The sequence below is a fragment of the Sphaerodactylus townsendi genome, linkage group LG03, assembly GCF_021028975.2.
Source record: "Sphaerodactylus townsendi isolate TG3544 linkage group LG03, MPM_Stown_v2.3, whole genome shotgun sequence".
Classification (NCBI taxonomy): Eukaryota; Metazoa; Chordata; class Lepidosauria; order Squamata; family Sphaerodactylidae; genus Sphaerodactylus; species Sphaerodactylus townsendi.
In genome coordinates, this window is record NC_059427.1 from 51,189,299 (window position 1) to 51,204,168 (window position 14,870).

General features: G+C 43.0%; 1 protein-coding gene across 2 annotated transcripts in view; it reads right to left on the reverse strand.

Annotated features, from left to right (window-relative positions):
- Positions 1-14,870, reverse strand: part of CHCHD6 (coiled-coil-helix-coiled-coil-helix domain containing 6) — a 235,375-nt gene that overhangs the window by 215,131 nt on the left and 5,374 nt on the right. For both annotated transcript variants that reach the window (XM_048491338.1, XM_048491337.1), the window contains exons 2-4: positions 13,133-13,256; positions 11,404-11,473; positions 8,792-8,936 (exon numbers count right to left, since the gene is read on the reverse strand). In XM_048491338.1, the coding sequence (XP_048347295.1) occupies positions 8,792-8,936; positions 11,404-11,473; positions 13,133-13,256 (339 nt within the window). The remainder of the gene's footprint in view (positions 1-8,791; positions 8,937-11,403; positions 11,474-13,132; positions 13,257-14,870) is intronic.

Here is a 14,870-nt window from a genome sequence, read left to right on the forward strand (position 1 = left end):
AACCCCCCCCCATAGGGTTTCCAAGGCAAGAGATGTTCAGAGATTGTTTGCCATTGCCTGCCTCTGTGTAGCAACCTGAGGCTTCCCAATTTTTTCCCTGATTTGTGTGGCCTATTAAATAAAGCACGTGCTTCTTAACATTTGTTCACAACGTTGCCAGTGCTTTTGTGTTCAGTTGTGCAAAGGTTATTCAAATATATAGAATAAGCCTACCCTCTGAAAGGAGCTAAACAGGGGTACATTTTCCTAGCAACTGACTCTGGTACTCATTCAGTTTCCAAACAACATCTGGTGCTCAAGAAAAGAGTCATGTACTATACTACGGTTACATTTAATATTCCTATAATAACAGAAACAACTGGTTCTGCCAACTAGAAACGACTACTGTTTATAACAACTTGTAACCTCCCTTCTGCCCTTGCTGATATAAAAAATGCTGATATAAAAAATGAGAAATCGGTGAGGTGGCAAACATTACATAGCCCCACAGATATTTTCCCACAGAACAGACCACAGACGCACTGGTCGAAAGCTGCTGATGAAGATGGCCTTGGCTCTCCAGGGTCTCAAACAGAACCAAGAAGTTGGGAATTGAACCTGGGATGTTCTTCGTAAAAGTCAGACCTTGACAAATCACAGGCTCCAGGTCACCATGTTTTCTAGCAGTGATTTTACTGTAGTGCATTTCAGTGATTCTCAGTAGGAGTAACAAACTTCCACATCAGAATATTTTGTTCTATGTCATAAAAATGCATGCAGGTCTTGGCATTACTTGTTGACTTACATCCTGCATTGGTGGTAGACGAATTCGGGGATTCTCATTGACCACATGCACAGCATGTGCCATGTACAACAAAGTAACGATCAAGTATGCGACCAAGTACAGCAAAATGCCTTAAGGTAACGATTCAGAGGAGGGGAAGCAAGACTCTTTCTGCTGGGGCTGCTGCTACAGCCATTGTTCCAGACAAAGATATTTTAGAAACAAAGGAGTTGACACACCTTACAAAAAACAGAGAATACCTAATCAAAATGAGGACAAACCACTTCTCCCAGCATAAAATCTGAATCATAATGTCAAAAGGAGAATGTAACAAAAAGCAGAGTTATACAAAGAAGCAACAAAGGAAAAGAGAGTTATTACCAATGCATGAGGTGTGAACTGAGGTGTCTCTTTAAAAAAATCCTGAATTGAAATTATTTAAGACAGTTGAGAATGTGGAAGAGAGGATGTGAGCATGTCAGGTATGTCTACATAGAAAAAGAAAAAAGAAAAAAAAAAACCAACCCCTCAAAGAATGGGGCCATTCCAGTTGCCAACAGTGTGAGAGCTGATGGTAAAGATCATTTTAAAAGAACAGTGAGTCACCTTAAACCTGAACTTCATAGAGTTATAAAGGTTCTCTAGGGAGCAGAGTTTCAGTCAGAGAAAAGCAGTGACATTTTTAGTTAAACGTAAGTGCTGTGTCTCTCTAAATCACATTTAATATTAAAATACATTTATCACAGTTCTGCTTTATTATGCAATGTGTCTTTTTAACTAAAGGTTAAAAGTGCCTCTTTTCATAGTTTAAAGTGGTCTTTTCAGATCATTTCCCCAAAATGACACAATTCCTTGGTCAAGAGGAGGAGGAGGAGGAGGAGGAGGAGGCCAACAACCAGCTAAAGAACTGGCAGCTGTGATATCAAACATAATAATAATCCACACAAATACTATGTCAATATATTAAAACATCCTAGGCCTCTGGGTGGGGCTCGAATTGTGATGAAAGGCCAACAACCAGCTAAAGAACTGGCAGCTGTGATATCAACCAAAATTGAATAATAAAAATAATAATGGCTCCCTCCAGGCTCTATTAAGATTGCCACCAGCAAAGGATGGGAGAGGGTTGCCAGATTTGGGGATGGAGTCTGGGGAGGACGGGGACATTAGCGGGGTACAATGTCTTAGAGTCCACTCTAAAGCATCTATTTTCTCCAGGGGGACAGATCTCTGCAGATGAGCTGTAATTCCGGGGGATCCTAGGTCCCACCTGGAGGCTAGCATCTTTAGGCTCCATGCAGCTGCCAGGCAAGCAGAACACTGAGTTTCCACTGGACAGTGTGCTGACCTTCCCAGAGTTCCTTCACGTGCAGTAATCCCCTCAACAACAGGCAGCAGCTAGAGAAATGGATTCTGAGGGAATCTATGCCCTGTCTCAAGAATTCTCAGGAGGCAGCACTGACTTCCCTTTCCTGCCAGGGAGAGAGGGAAATCTTCCTCTTCAACCTGCCTTAGGTCTTCTGTTCCCTCCTGCAAATTTCTCAGGGGATTCAGCTGAATTCATTTTTCCTTCCTAACGCACATCTGTAACTAGCAGCTAAAATGAACAAACCCTGACTTAAAGCAAAATTCTAAAAAGCAATACTGATTTATCACTCGTGTCAATAGCTAAGAAACAATAGTTTCTAGCCTCCATTTTGGTAAGGTGTGAAAAAGGCACAAGTTGGGGCAAGGCTGGGAGAGATACAAGAAGCAAATGTGGCTCTCTTTCTCTACCCCACTATCCCACCTCCAGCTACTATTTCCTGTTCCCATTCAATCTGTGGAACTAACATCCTGCTTCAGCTCCACAGGATCCAGAACCTGGGTGATTTTAAAAGGGTAGTGTAGGAGGATCTGTTTGTGTGGACTTGGTGGCTAATTTGTAAACAGCAGATTAGTAAGCAAACTGCAGATTGAAGTTTGACACAATAATGTCTGGAACTGGTTTTATTGTTCAGCCATTTTCGTTCATTTTCTTATTGATGTTTTGTTCCTAACTAGCAGAACCTATTTTTAGGCAAACGGTGTCATATATTCTCCAGTAAACAACTTCCCACAAGATTATCGAACTATAATTGGCCTTCAAAACCTTCAAGTCTTCTGAAAACATGAGCCTTCAAAAACAAAAAGTCATCCATCAGAAACATATACAAATGTATATGCTTAAACTAGATCATAGACTCTGAGTACAGAATCTAGACCTTTCATATAATACTTGCGGTTGGTGGGGAAAGGGTTGCAGTTTATGGGGCTTCTATTGAGCAACATGCTGCTGCCAGTGTTTCTGGTGCAAAAGGAGTTCTCTATGGGATAATGACAGGAAAGAGGAGAACCTCAACAGGAGGAGAATCTCATCTGTACCTGGCCCACTCACTATAGCTGAGGGAGGGGGAGGGGGAGGGAGGGATGGCATGCAAGGCAGGGGAGGGAGGGAGGGGTGGCATGCGAGGGAGGGAGGGGTGGCATGCAAAGGAAGGGAGGGGGCCCGGCATGATCTGATCTGGCTCCACCCACCCTAAGGCCGGAAGGGAGGGGTGGCATGCAGGGGAGGGGAAGGAAGGGGAGGGGGCCCGGCATCTGGACCTGGCCCACCCACCCTAGTGGAGGGAGGGAGAGGGGAGGGAGGGGTGGCATGCAAGGGAGGGAAATTATCTATGGGATAATGACAGGAAAGAGGAGAACCTCAACAGTACCTACATTTGCACACTTTCTTGTCAACAAGTCACAGCTGACTTACAGCGACCCTGTAGGGTTTTTAAGGCAAGAGACATTTGGAAGTGATTCGCCATTGCCTGCTTCCACCTTGCAAGTTGCCTTACACTGAATACTGGCTCCACCTTGCAGCTGCCTTATACTGAACCTGACCATTGATCCACCAAAGTCAGAATTACTCTCTGGCATTGGCTCTCCAGGATCATAGTCAGAGGTGCTGCACATCACCTATGACTTGATCCTTAACTGGAGATGCAGGGAATTGAACCTGGGATCTTCAGAATGCCAAGCAGATGTCCTACTACTGAGTCATGGCCACTCCCAAGTATTTCTGGCTCATCCAAAAGGCAGCACTGTCTGAAGTACAGAAAGTCCTTAATAAAATATTAGTGCTTCTCCCGCTTCAGAACTTTTCAGTCTATCTGTCAAGAGATGGGCCTCTTATGAAATAAGTAATTAATTATGCCTAGAAGCCTGATGGGTTTCACTTTGCAGTCGATTGTCTGATTTCAGGGAAGCACACAGGGTAATAAGACTGAACCCTCGCTTCACACAGATACTAATAATAATAAAAGTCAGTGGATGAAAACCGTAAAGAACACAGATTAAACGCCAAATGGCTTTCAGCACAATCAAAAGGAGAATCGTTTAAAAATACAGCCGCTGTATTCAGATTTATGGCCGGCAAGTGGCAAAAGAAAAAAAAAAGAATACCGCTGTTCTGACAGAGGTACCTGTTGAAGGAAAAATCATTACTGACTACACTTTTGTAGTCAGCTTGTATCTCTCCCAGCCTTGCCCCAACTTGTGCCCTTTTCACACCTTACCAGAATGGAGGCTAGAAATGTTTGTTTCTTTGCTATTGACACCAATGATAAATCAGTATTGCTTTTCAGAATTTTGCTTTAAGGAAGGGTTTGTTCAACTCTCGACAGCAGGGGCCCCAGGTATTATCAGGTGACCTTTCCAATTGACCTTCAACTCTTGACTGGTCCAGAGAAGCTAAACATGGCCCACTGATATTCCGTTCCCTCTGCATAAGGCACCTGAAGGACTATTTCTTCTAGATGAACAAGGGAAAGGCTCATGGCTCAGTGGCAGGCCACATGCTCTGTATCAGGTCTTCACAAAGGTTCTTCAGCTCCCCAAAACTAAAGAACCAGACTCACTTTTCAGCATCCAGAGTTTCCTGTTTTAATGACTGCATTGTTTAATTATTTATACCATAAAACCTATTCCTCTTCCGGTTTCTCGAAACTGTATTAAAGCCATGGCAAAAATGACATACTATATAAATAAATATGGAGAACCTCTTGTTTTTATCCCTACAAGGTAATGCTAACCTCTAACCCTAACATAACTTCTCAGTTTCCCAAAATGTCATTATTGCTTTATTTGAATATTGGAAACAATACAGAAAGAAACTGGTTAAGAGATGAATTCATTTATCAGCAATTGAGGGTGTATAGTCAACAAGTAATTCCAATAACTGGAACATTTTTATGACACAGAACAAAATATTCTGATGTAGAAGCTTGGCATTCATACAGAGAGTCACGGAAATACACTACAATAAAACCACTTCTGAAAGCTCCAGGATGACCTAGAGCCAGAGGCATAGCTGGTCCATACTGCACCCGGTAAGCATGGCATCTCTGCATTTTCTCCACTTCTACCCCACACACTTTTACACTCTTATCTTCACTTCGGCTTTTAGGTGCAGGCTGGAAAAAGCACCTGTTCATTTGAGGCTGAAAGTTGCTCGGCTCACTTGAGGTTCAGGGACTACACTTCCCAGGAGACCTTGGGGCTCACAAGGTCTCCTGGGAAGTGTACTTCCCACCAGGCCGTTTTCAGCCTCAAGTGAGCAGGTTGCTTTTCCAGTCTGCACTTTCAGGCTGAACTAGGGTAAGTGTGGGGGGGATGGGCAGGGGGGTGCCACAGGGGGATTTTTTGCCCCCCCCCCGTCGTGCGCCCGGTGCAATGCACCCCCCCCCCCCGCTCTTCCTTTTATGAAGAACATCCCAGGCTCAATTCCCAACTTATTGGCTCTGTCTGAGCAGATGTGTAGCTGGGCCAAACTGTGCCCAGGGCAGACTCTGTGCTTTCCGCCCCCCGACCCCGACCCCTCTCCCTTCCCCCACGCCCCCCATGGCACCCCAGCCTGTCCATGAAAAATCAGCCTGTTCAGTTCAGACTGCAACAAGCGCCCTGGTGAGAACTTCACTTCCCAGGAGACCTTGGGGCTCACATGACTGTAGAACGGCTGGCCCATTATACATGGAAAGCTTACCTCGGGGCTCTTAATAGCACACTGGGACTGTAGTCACAAGGAGGCAGTCCAGTGCATGTCCCGCAGCTGTCTGCTGAAGTCTTAACATGCCAGCAGTGCAAGGGAGTGGGAAGAGTTGAGCTAGATAGATTGTCCGTGGGCAGATGGAAGATATCTGGGGAAAAGCTGTGCTCACTGGCAAATCTGCCTGCTTTGGCAGCGAAGCAAATTAGAAGTCATGCTGGAAGTGGTCTCGCTTGCCGCAGAGAGAATGGAAAGTGAAAGCAAGCTTGAGGAAATACATCTGTACAAGAAATGTTGCTGCAACATACATTCGCCCCCATTGCACACCAGACACCTTGTGCATAACAAACAAGGTTCATTAGAATAATTTATGCATCCATTTTCCATTAATTTTAGCATCCCAATACAGAAAGCATTTATGGACAGTGTTTAACAAGTATTTAAAATGCCTTTCTGAATTAAGATCAGACTTGTTTGATTTGTATGAGGAGTTCTCACATGGGAGAATTTTTAAATCCTCATTACTCTATCTGGATTACAATTAATGCCTTGGTTAATACCGATTAAGTTAATGTACTTTCCTGCATATGCATACACGTGGTTTTCACTTTATTGCCTCCCTGTGTCTGGCTCAAAGTACACATATGCAGTTTGCATTCTGTACACCATATGAGAGAGCAACAATGTGATAATGCAATTTAGGATTTGTACCGAGAGGTCACCATAACATATAGATGGGTGTGCCCTCTTGCAATATACCTTTCAGCTGTACTGTATTGATTATCTGCCTGTCCAACTTTGATACTGCTTCTTTTAAACACACATGCACTGGTTTCCAAATGCCATCATTAAAGCCATCAGAGGAAACAACCAGAGCCTACTTCAACATGTCTGGATCTAGCTCAGCTGAGAACTTCCTTCCTAACCCAAGACAACTAGCTTAGAGAGTGGGAATTCCACAGTTTTGGGATTGCTATTGACAAAGCCCTGACAGTGGCAAATGCCAGTTCTGTATCTACCTGTGATGGTAGTCCAAGCTGAGCCTTATTGTTTGAGCATAAAAGACAGGAGGGCCTTTGTGACAGCATATGATCCCTCAAAATATTCTGGACTCCAATAGTTTAGGGCTTAATGTTTTCCATTCCTCTAAACTCCTGCTATGACACAAAGCGAGCAGAATTTAGCAATCTGTCTACCACTAAGGAAGATGTGAACACTTACAAAGGGCCCCAAACCGACTCCGTTAAACTTCCACACATGGCTTAATTCTTGAGTATTGTCCGTATTACTTTTAGAGGGAATTCTCCACAAAAGACAAGCAGAAATATTCCTTGGCTGCTTAAACCTAACAGGAACCAACTCTCCAAGACAACTCCTGCCACAGATTTGGTATAATTCACTAAATTGTTCAACAAGAGCCTGATAATTTCCTTTTTGTGAAAAATAATTATCACCTTCAGGTTAGTAGAGATAACACTGCAGCTGCCAGGTACAATGTCTCACTCCTCCTGCACCCACCTCAGACATTCACTCCTTCTTCATGGTAGTTCAGTCTTCAGCCCCCACCTCTCTCTGAATTGCTTTTGCTTGATTTCTCTAGCACATGACCATGCCTTATCCTCCTAGGTGAATTAGACAGGACCAGCAATGTAAAGCATATCCTGCTTCAAAATCTGTTGCTAGTCATACTGATTAGAGATGGACTGTACAATTGCTACCATTGGGACAGACACTGCCTGACACTAGTTTTTACATTTTAAGGAAGAGTCCAAACTGATTTGTCAATAGTTTCCTCCCTGACTGCTTTGTGTCCAAATGTATGCAACATATCCATGAAGTTAATCAGTCTGATAGTTCACAAGTTTTAAATGAAATAACCCACATGCTTCTCCTGTTAGAGAACAGCGGCATGAAAATTTAATATTACACATATCAACCAGCATCTTTAATGTTTTTCCATAAACACAGATTGCCAAAGCAACTGTTCTCAGCCTCTGCCCTAAGCAGAGTCTTGTCTACAGCAAATGTGGTGCTTGACATGTGATCCGATTTTATGTCAACTTCATATAAATTCTCCACAGTCACAAGTACCAACGACAACACAAAAGAACATACAGGCTCTGGAAGGCCAATTGCACTGGATCTCATTGATGGCATGAGCACTGTCTGCCATTCTGAGTGAAAGACTGGATATTTTGTCTAAGTCACAAAATCATAAGAGTTGGAAGGGACATCAGGTCCAACCTCCTGCCCTGCAGGAAAACACCATCAAAGCACTTCTGACAGATGGCCATCCAGCCTCTGTTTAAAAACAGCCAAAGAAGGAGACTCCGCCACACTTCGAAGTAGCGTATTCAACTGTCAAACAGCCCCTAACATCAGGAAGTTCTTCCTGATATTTAGGTGGAATTTCTTTCTTGCACTTTGAATCCATTACTCATTGTCCTAGTCTCTGGAGCAGCAGGAAACAAGCTTGCTCCCTCTTCAACATGACATCCTTTCAAATATTTAAACATGGCTACCGTTTCACCCATTAACCTTCTCTTCTCCAGACTAAACATACCCAGTTCCCTAAGCCTCTCCTCTCAGGGCATGGATTCCAGACCTTTTACCATTTTGGTTGTCCTGCTGGTCTGGAAAACCATCCTTGCTGTTGCTGGTCTGGAAAACCATCCTTGCTGTAGCTTCTTCCAGTCCCAAATACAACAACAGGATGTGCATAGAATGAGGATAGGTAAGCTATAAAGACACATAACAGAAGGACATGGCACAAATAGACATGGAAGGAATGAAAAGGAGAAACTGTAGCTGTAGACCCAGGTTCTGGGAGCAGGAAAGACCTTGAAAGATACCCCATCTGCGACTTCTTATCTTACTAGGCCTGTACTCAACTTCAAGCTCACTAGTAAAAAAAACCCTTGGAGAATAGCTTTATAGCTTCAGAGGGTCAGTGAAGGTGGATCTTTCTTCAGACTCACCAGCTGGGCTGTTTTCTGCCTTTCTTCATCGGTGCTGATCCTTTCCTGTTGAAGAGTGGTGTTCAGTCTCTCTCTGGCTGCATCCCGTTCCCTTTTAGCCAGTCGGAGCAGCTCCTCTTGGACCATCGCCTGCTCTTGTTCATACCTAAGGTAGAAGGTGATGAGCATATATTATTGTTTGTCATTTCACAATCAACATTCCCGGTAAGCTGTACACAAGGGCAGCCACCGTATTGGTGCTGTGCAAATAAGAAGCTGCCTGGCAGGGAAAGCTCTTCTGAACAGCTCAGTTCCATGCAGCGTTTTCAAACTACCATGCTGTACCAGGTAATGCTTAGCAGGACCATTGCTCACAATGCAAAAATCTAAAATAGTCAATAAAAGCGTTTAAGGACACAAAATTTTAAAAAGGCAGTCACCACAAAATCAGAAGTCAAACAAAAATCAATTCCCTAACACAGACAATAAAAATTTTAAATAAAAATATACAAATAAAATGTAAAATGGATAACAAAAATATGGCAAACAGTGAGATTAGCAAAACTGACAGAGGGCAATTGCGTTATTGTAGGCTGAGCGCAGTGGATAACTTTTTAATAATATTTGGAATATGAAGTATCATGTAATGATGAATTTGTATAATTGTGCTGCTGTTCTATAAATACTTTGGCGGTGAGATAGGACCCACAGGAAGGAATATCATATTAGAGAGGACAATAATAAAATATAAGAAGATAGTAGAAAAATTTTTATTTTTTGTAGTACAGGGTATCGTATTATATGAAAGGCAAGCTGTATGAATGATTACTCAATTTTATCCCAGAGGGCCCCAAGTGAAGGTCTGAATAGGAAAGAGTTGGAGGAGGCTGGGTGAAGCATGAGCAATGCTTCTCTCTAGGTACAGGGGCTGCAGCAGTCTTCAGTTTGCCAGAGGAGGATCAAGCGCACGTGGAAAAGGGGAAAGAATAACAAAACCAAAAAGCAGCACAAAGGAACAAGGAGCCAAGGAAAGGAGGTCTAACCCAGTTGCTCCCTCGCCCGCTACTCAGCTCACACATCCCCTGCTGCTGAGAAGATGTAAACAATACCCTGAGGGTCTCTCACACAGGTGCACGGGAACAATTTGAAAGGGACTGGGGCTGAGTGAACACTGGGTTTCTAGCTGCCTCTGCCAGGCTCTCCCCATCTCACTTGCCGTTAATTGCCACTGTGTTTCTGGTGACAGTCTACTCACTGCTCTTCCACATCACCATGGTCTTTGTCTGCTTCTTGGTCACCAGGTGGCCTGGTCTTGGGATAGTCGGGGGGGGGGGGGGGCTGGAACAGAAGGGGCTGGCTTGGGGCGGAGGGGAGTGAAAGGGAAGCTAGGGGGAATGAGGGGTAAATGGAAATGCATTGGAGTGGAATGACCGGGGGTGGGGGCATTGAAGTGAGAAGAATGAACATGGGAGCTAGACCAAAGGGAAAAGGTTAACTTATTAAGGTTGTCAATCTCCAGGGAACACCTGACAAGACCAGAGCAACACTTTTCTAGAGCTCTTTATTTGTTTTCCACAATGGGCTTCATTGCTAGTTATTACAATAAAAGTGGTATTGAGATCAATTGATAAACACATTGCATTAATTTAGAAGATAGGTAAGTTATTAAATTATTCTATTAAATTATGCTCTGAAATTGAAAACTAATTGCATTTTAGATTGTAAATGAGTTTATAGATGATATAATGTATGATCTTGAATATAACGTCAAGTGTTCAAAACAAGGCTGATTAATAAAATGGGGGAAGTTACAAATAAAGCTGAGATACACAGTCAGTAATATGCCTTGGTTCAATAGAAGCAATTTTACCCAGCATTTGATACAGGCCAACTACCCACTGCAGCCTGCTGTCCGCTCTTGCCTTGCTCTGGTATGAGAAGTTGTGTCAAAAGTGCTCTCACTTTCCCCAGGGAAAGCGAGAAACACGGGCAGGGCAAGAAGAAGCAAGTTGGGATCAGCAATCTTGCCCCCAACACACCTCCTCTCTTGATGCGCCCCAAAGAGAAAGCATGTGAGGGCAAGATTTCCTCTCCTGGCACGCTTCCCGTCCCATTGCACGCCCCAGCGCTAGTGGATAAGTGGCCTCAAAGAGATTAGTTGTCAAAGGAGCATTAGAGTAGCCATCCAGCTCCTTTGAGGTGGGTGAAGGCTCCCACAGAAGGGTTTCAACAGATGGCTTCAAAAGAAGATGTGCTAATTTTATGTTGAAAAGTTTAGTCAGAAGTCCACCAACCTGTAGTCGGCTCATGACTAATTATTCTACTTGCTTAATCAATCATCTCCCAAGGGGAAAAAAATAAAGGACAGAAAAAACTGTATTACACCTCACACATGCTCTTGGATGGTTAATGCTGCCAAGACTGAGAAACGTGGGCAATATGATCTGGCAGTCTGGCAGCAACAAAATTTGAAAGACAACAGTTCCATGGCAACACAACGACTTCCATTCATTGTGCTACTGCTTTTAATCAGGAGAACGCCAGCCACCAAATAATAGCACTGCGCACAACAAGAGGATGGCCTTGAAAGAGCAGCGTGATCTAGATGGATATTCCTTTACACAAGATCCCACCTCTTGTACAGATCCTCCTCTGCCTCAGATGGCCTCCGACCCAAGGAGTCAACTGTTGGTGGATGGATCCCTGGAGGATGGGACAGGAGGAAAAAAATTATTATGGAAGAAAAGCAGGGCAAGAGATGGTAAAAAAAAATCTCATGAAGTAACTCAGCTAGATTAGAAAGCAACCTAATCTCAAGAAAGAATTCAGTAACAGAAGAAGTCTCAGTACAATCTGACAACAAAACAGGACAAAATGCTTCTGAAAGTATGCATGCCTTAAGCATGGTACAATGCAGGTAGGAACTTGGAAGCTTATCCTCAGGGCAGGATAACTGTTACAAAGACTAAGAAACCCACACATAGCAAACTAGCAAAGCAAGCCAGCCAGCTAATTTAAACCATGTTTTATTTATCATGGAAGGTAAGTTTCTCACTGATTCATCAACCTACAATTTGCGCTTGATTCCTTAAAACAACAGGATTACGGATCCAGAAGGGCCTATTGACAAATAAGCCAAGGTTACACATTTGAGCATTATGGAGGAAATCAAGATCCAGCTGATTTGGTTACGTAAACCAGTCACAGGAGATCAATCTCTGCAACAAGCCATTAAGTACAAATGAAACAGCTGAGCTCCATCAAAATTCTTCTGCTCCTTTCTTTCTGGCAACATCTGGAATTGGGTGGTGAACTTCTGACAACCCAGGACTATACTGACTGTCTGTGGTATATTCCCCAAGTTGCAAGATACTCATACCCTTTCTTCTAAACTAACAATAAACTTAATGTTCTGCATGGTTAGAATTTCTCTCCTATAAATGATGAACTGAAATATTGCACAGAAATGCAAGCTTATATAAAGCCTGGGATAGATTAAATTACTTGCTCTGAGTTCAGAGGCATAGTGAACAAAGCTTCTGATGGTGAAAGCTTTGGATTTCACAGAATTCTGGACCAGATGGCAGGGTTGCCAAAAGGGGAAACAAAACTGAGAGGGTCCAAGTCAGCTGGATGGCCCCTGAAGACAGTTCCATGCTGCATCCAACTGAATGTCTTTTTATTCATTTTTAATGCAATTCTGGCTGCAGTCACGGGGGGGAGGGGGGGCACAGGGAAGCCTGGCAGATAATGCAAAGCCCATCAACCAACTGGCCATGCCAGCAGCGGTTGATGGGAACTGTAGTCCTTGAACATCTGAAGCGCCAGAGTTGGACACCCCTGCTTTATATGCATGGTAATGCAACACTGGTCTGTTTTAGTGAAATAACTCCCAGTTCAAGCACTTGTTTGTTATAATTATTATTGTGTTGATGAAAGATCTCTGTAAAGGCTACTTTGCTATATGACAAATGATATAAACTTTTAAATGACATTAAAATTAGATTTATAACAAATGTCACACTCAATTTTTCATCCCAGTGGAGGCCTCCATTTTATCCTCACAACAACATTGTGATGAACATCTGTTTGAGCGAGTGTCACCCAGCAACCTTCCATGATGGATGGGGGATCTGTGTATTAGGGACATATCACAGGTAGCTTAAAAGCTCTCTGATTACATGGTGGCTATCATGAAGATAACCTGGTTCAAAGTGTTCCAATTCCCATGGCAATGCAACTCACATCATTCCCATTCTGGGGAGGGTGGTCAGTTTTCAAACACGTTACATTATTTTCTGAGTTATGCCCACCACAAACAGAAAACCTGGACACAGAACAGAGAGCAGACCGTTGCAATACCTGTGGACATCTTAGATTTTCCATCTGAAACTTGGGGTGATGACGGAGAAGAAAATGATGGTGATTGCTGGTCCCTTTTAGACAGTTGCGGTTCCTTCATTCGGTTTACTACATCTTCAGAAAGCTAATGCAAATTAAAAAAATAAAAGATTAGTGGTGGCAAGAGGACGAGCAGTGGAATTTCAGCTTGTGCATGTTAAAATTGGCATTAATTCCCCCTTTACCTATTTGATGGCAAGAAATTACCCACAGGGAAAATATCCTGGGATTCTCACCTTAAAAATCCCGATTTGTGCAAGGACTACCCACGGCTCCCAGCCCTGAATCGTGTCTGTTCCGGCACTGCCCCACGCTATCCCCCTCATCCCGGGATTTTCAAAAATCGCCAGAAAAGTGGATCTTTTTGAGAATCCCAGGCCAAGGCCAGTATCATGGGGAGACCATTCGGGATCAGAAATGGTTTATTTTTCCCACCCTACTTGCTCGACTGTTCACTCAAATTGCCACTCAAAAAACAGCAGTCAATCAGAGTGCAGCAGACTGGGCATGCTCGGGACAAGCTGGTTCATCCCTTTTTGTTTTGTTTTTTATCGTGTGCTCTGCGTGGCTACGAAGCCACCACCATGCAAAGGCGGGGGGGAAAGAGCGCTTGCACGGCATGGCTACATAGTTGCGCAGCCGTAACAGTGGGGGGGGGGAGGTTGCTTCCTCAAGCAGAGAGGAGGGGACGTTTGTTCACTTTCCCGCCCCAAAACAAACAGCCAATCAGGAATGAGGAACAAGAGAGCTGCAGAGAAGATCACGGGCTCATAGAAAGGGAAGTGGAAGTTTTGATTTGACCCCTCCACAGACACAGGCTGAAGTGGGGAGGGAAAGACCAAGATAAAAAGATATGGGATTTTATGGAACCAGGGGAAACCAGGCATATTTTCACCGTGGGGATTTGGCCACCATGAACTTCTTGCCTTCACAGGCAGAAATTATAAAAGAGGTAAACATTGCCTAAATCTTAATACCAAAGTAATGGCAAGGACACTCAACAGAAACAATCACCAATTAATCAAAAGCAAAAACATGTTTGGGATGAAAATCAAACAGGACTGTAAAGTTTTTTGTTTCAAGCCATATTACAATATTAAAGCTCTCAGATTTGAAAGTTTCTCAGAAATACATTACTAAACAGAAACATGCCAGAAAAATAATGCTGAAAGAATATTTTTATAATATATTTTGAATTCTAGCCTTCTGGAGCTCTGGGCTCCAGAATCTAAACAAGAATCTAAACAAGAAGAAACAATTACAGGGATAATGCTTGGTATTAAGTGGAATTTGTTTGTTGGTATTAAGTGGAAAAAAATCCTAATTGTGTAACTGTTATGTTGTCTAGGTCTCTTTTAGTAGAAAGCAGGAACAATATTTTTAAACCATTTCTCTCTCTCATACCCCCCTCCCAAAGAGTATGATCCCTACTTAAGAATAAATCCAGACCTTTGAGCTGAAATTCATTCTACTAAAACTTAAATTGCATTTTAATGAACGTTCTTTGTTCACAGATTTCAATGAGATTTCATTACTAAAAGCCTCCAAACAACTTTGAAACACTTATTTTAAAAGTAACACATTCAATTAATTTTAGTGCTAAAAGTGAAATTATGTTCTTCATTAAGCATTATCCCTTATCTGAGACAATCTAAAGGTCAAATAATCCAAGTGAACAAATGCATGCATTAAGTTCATA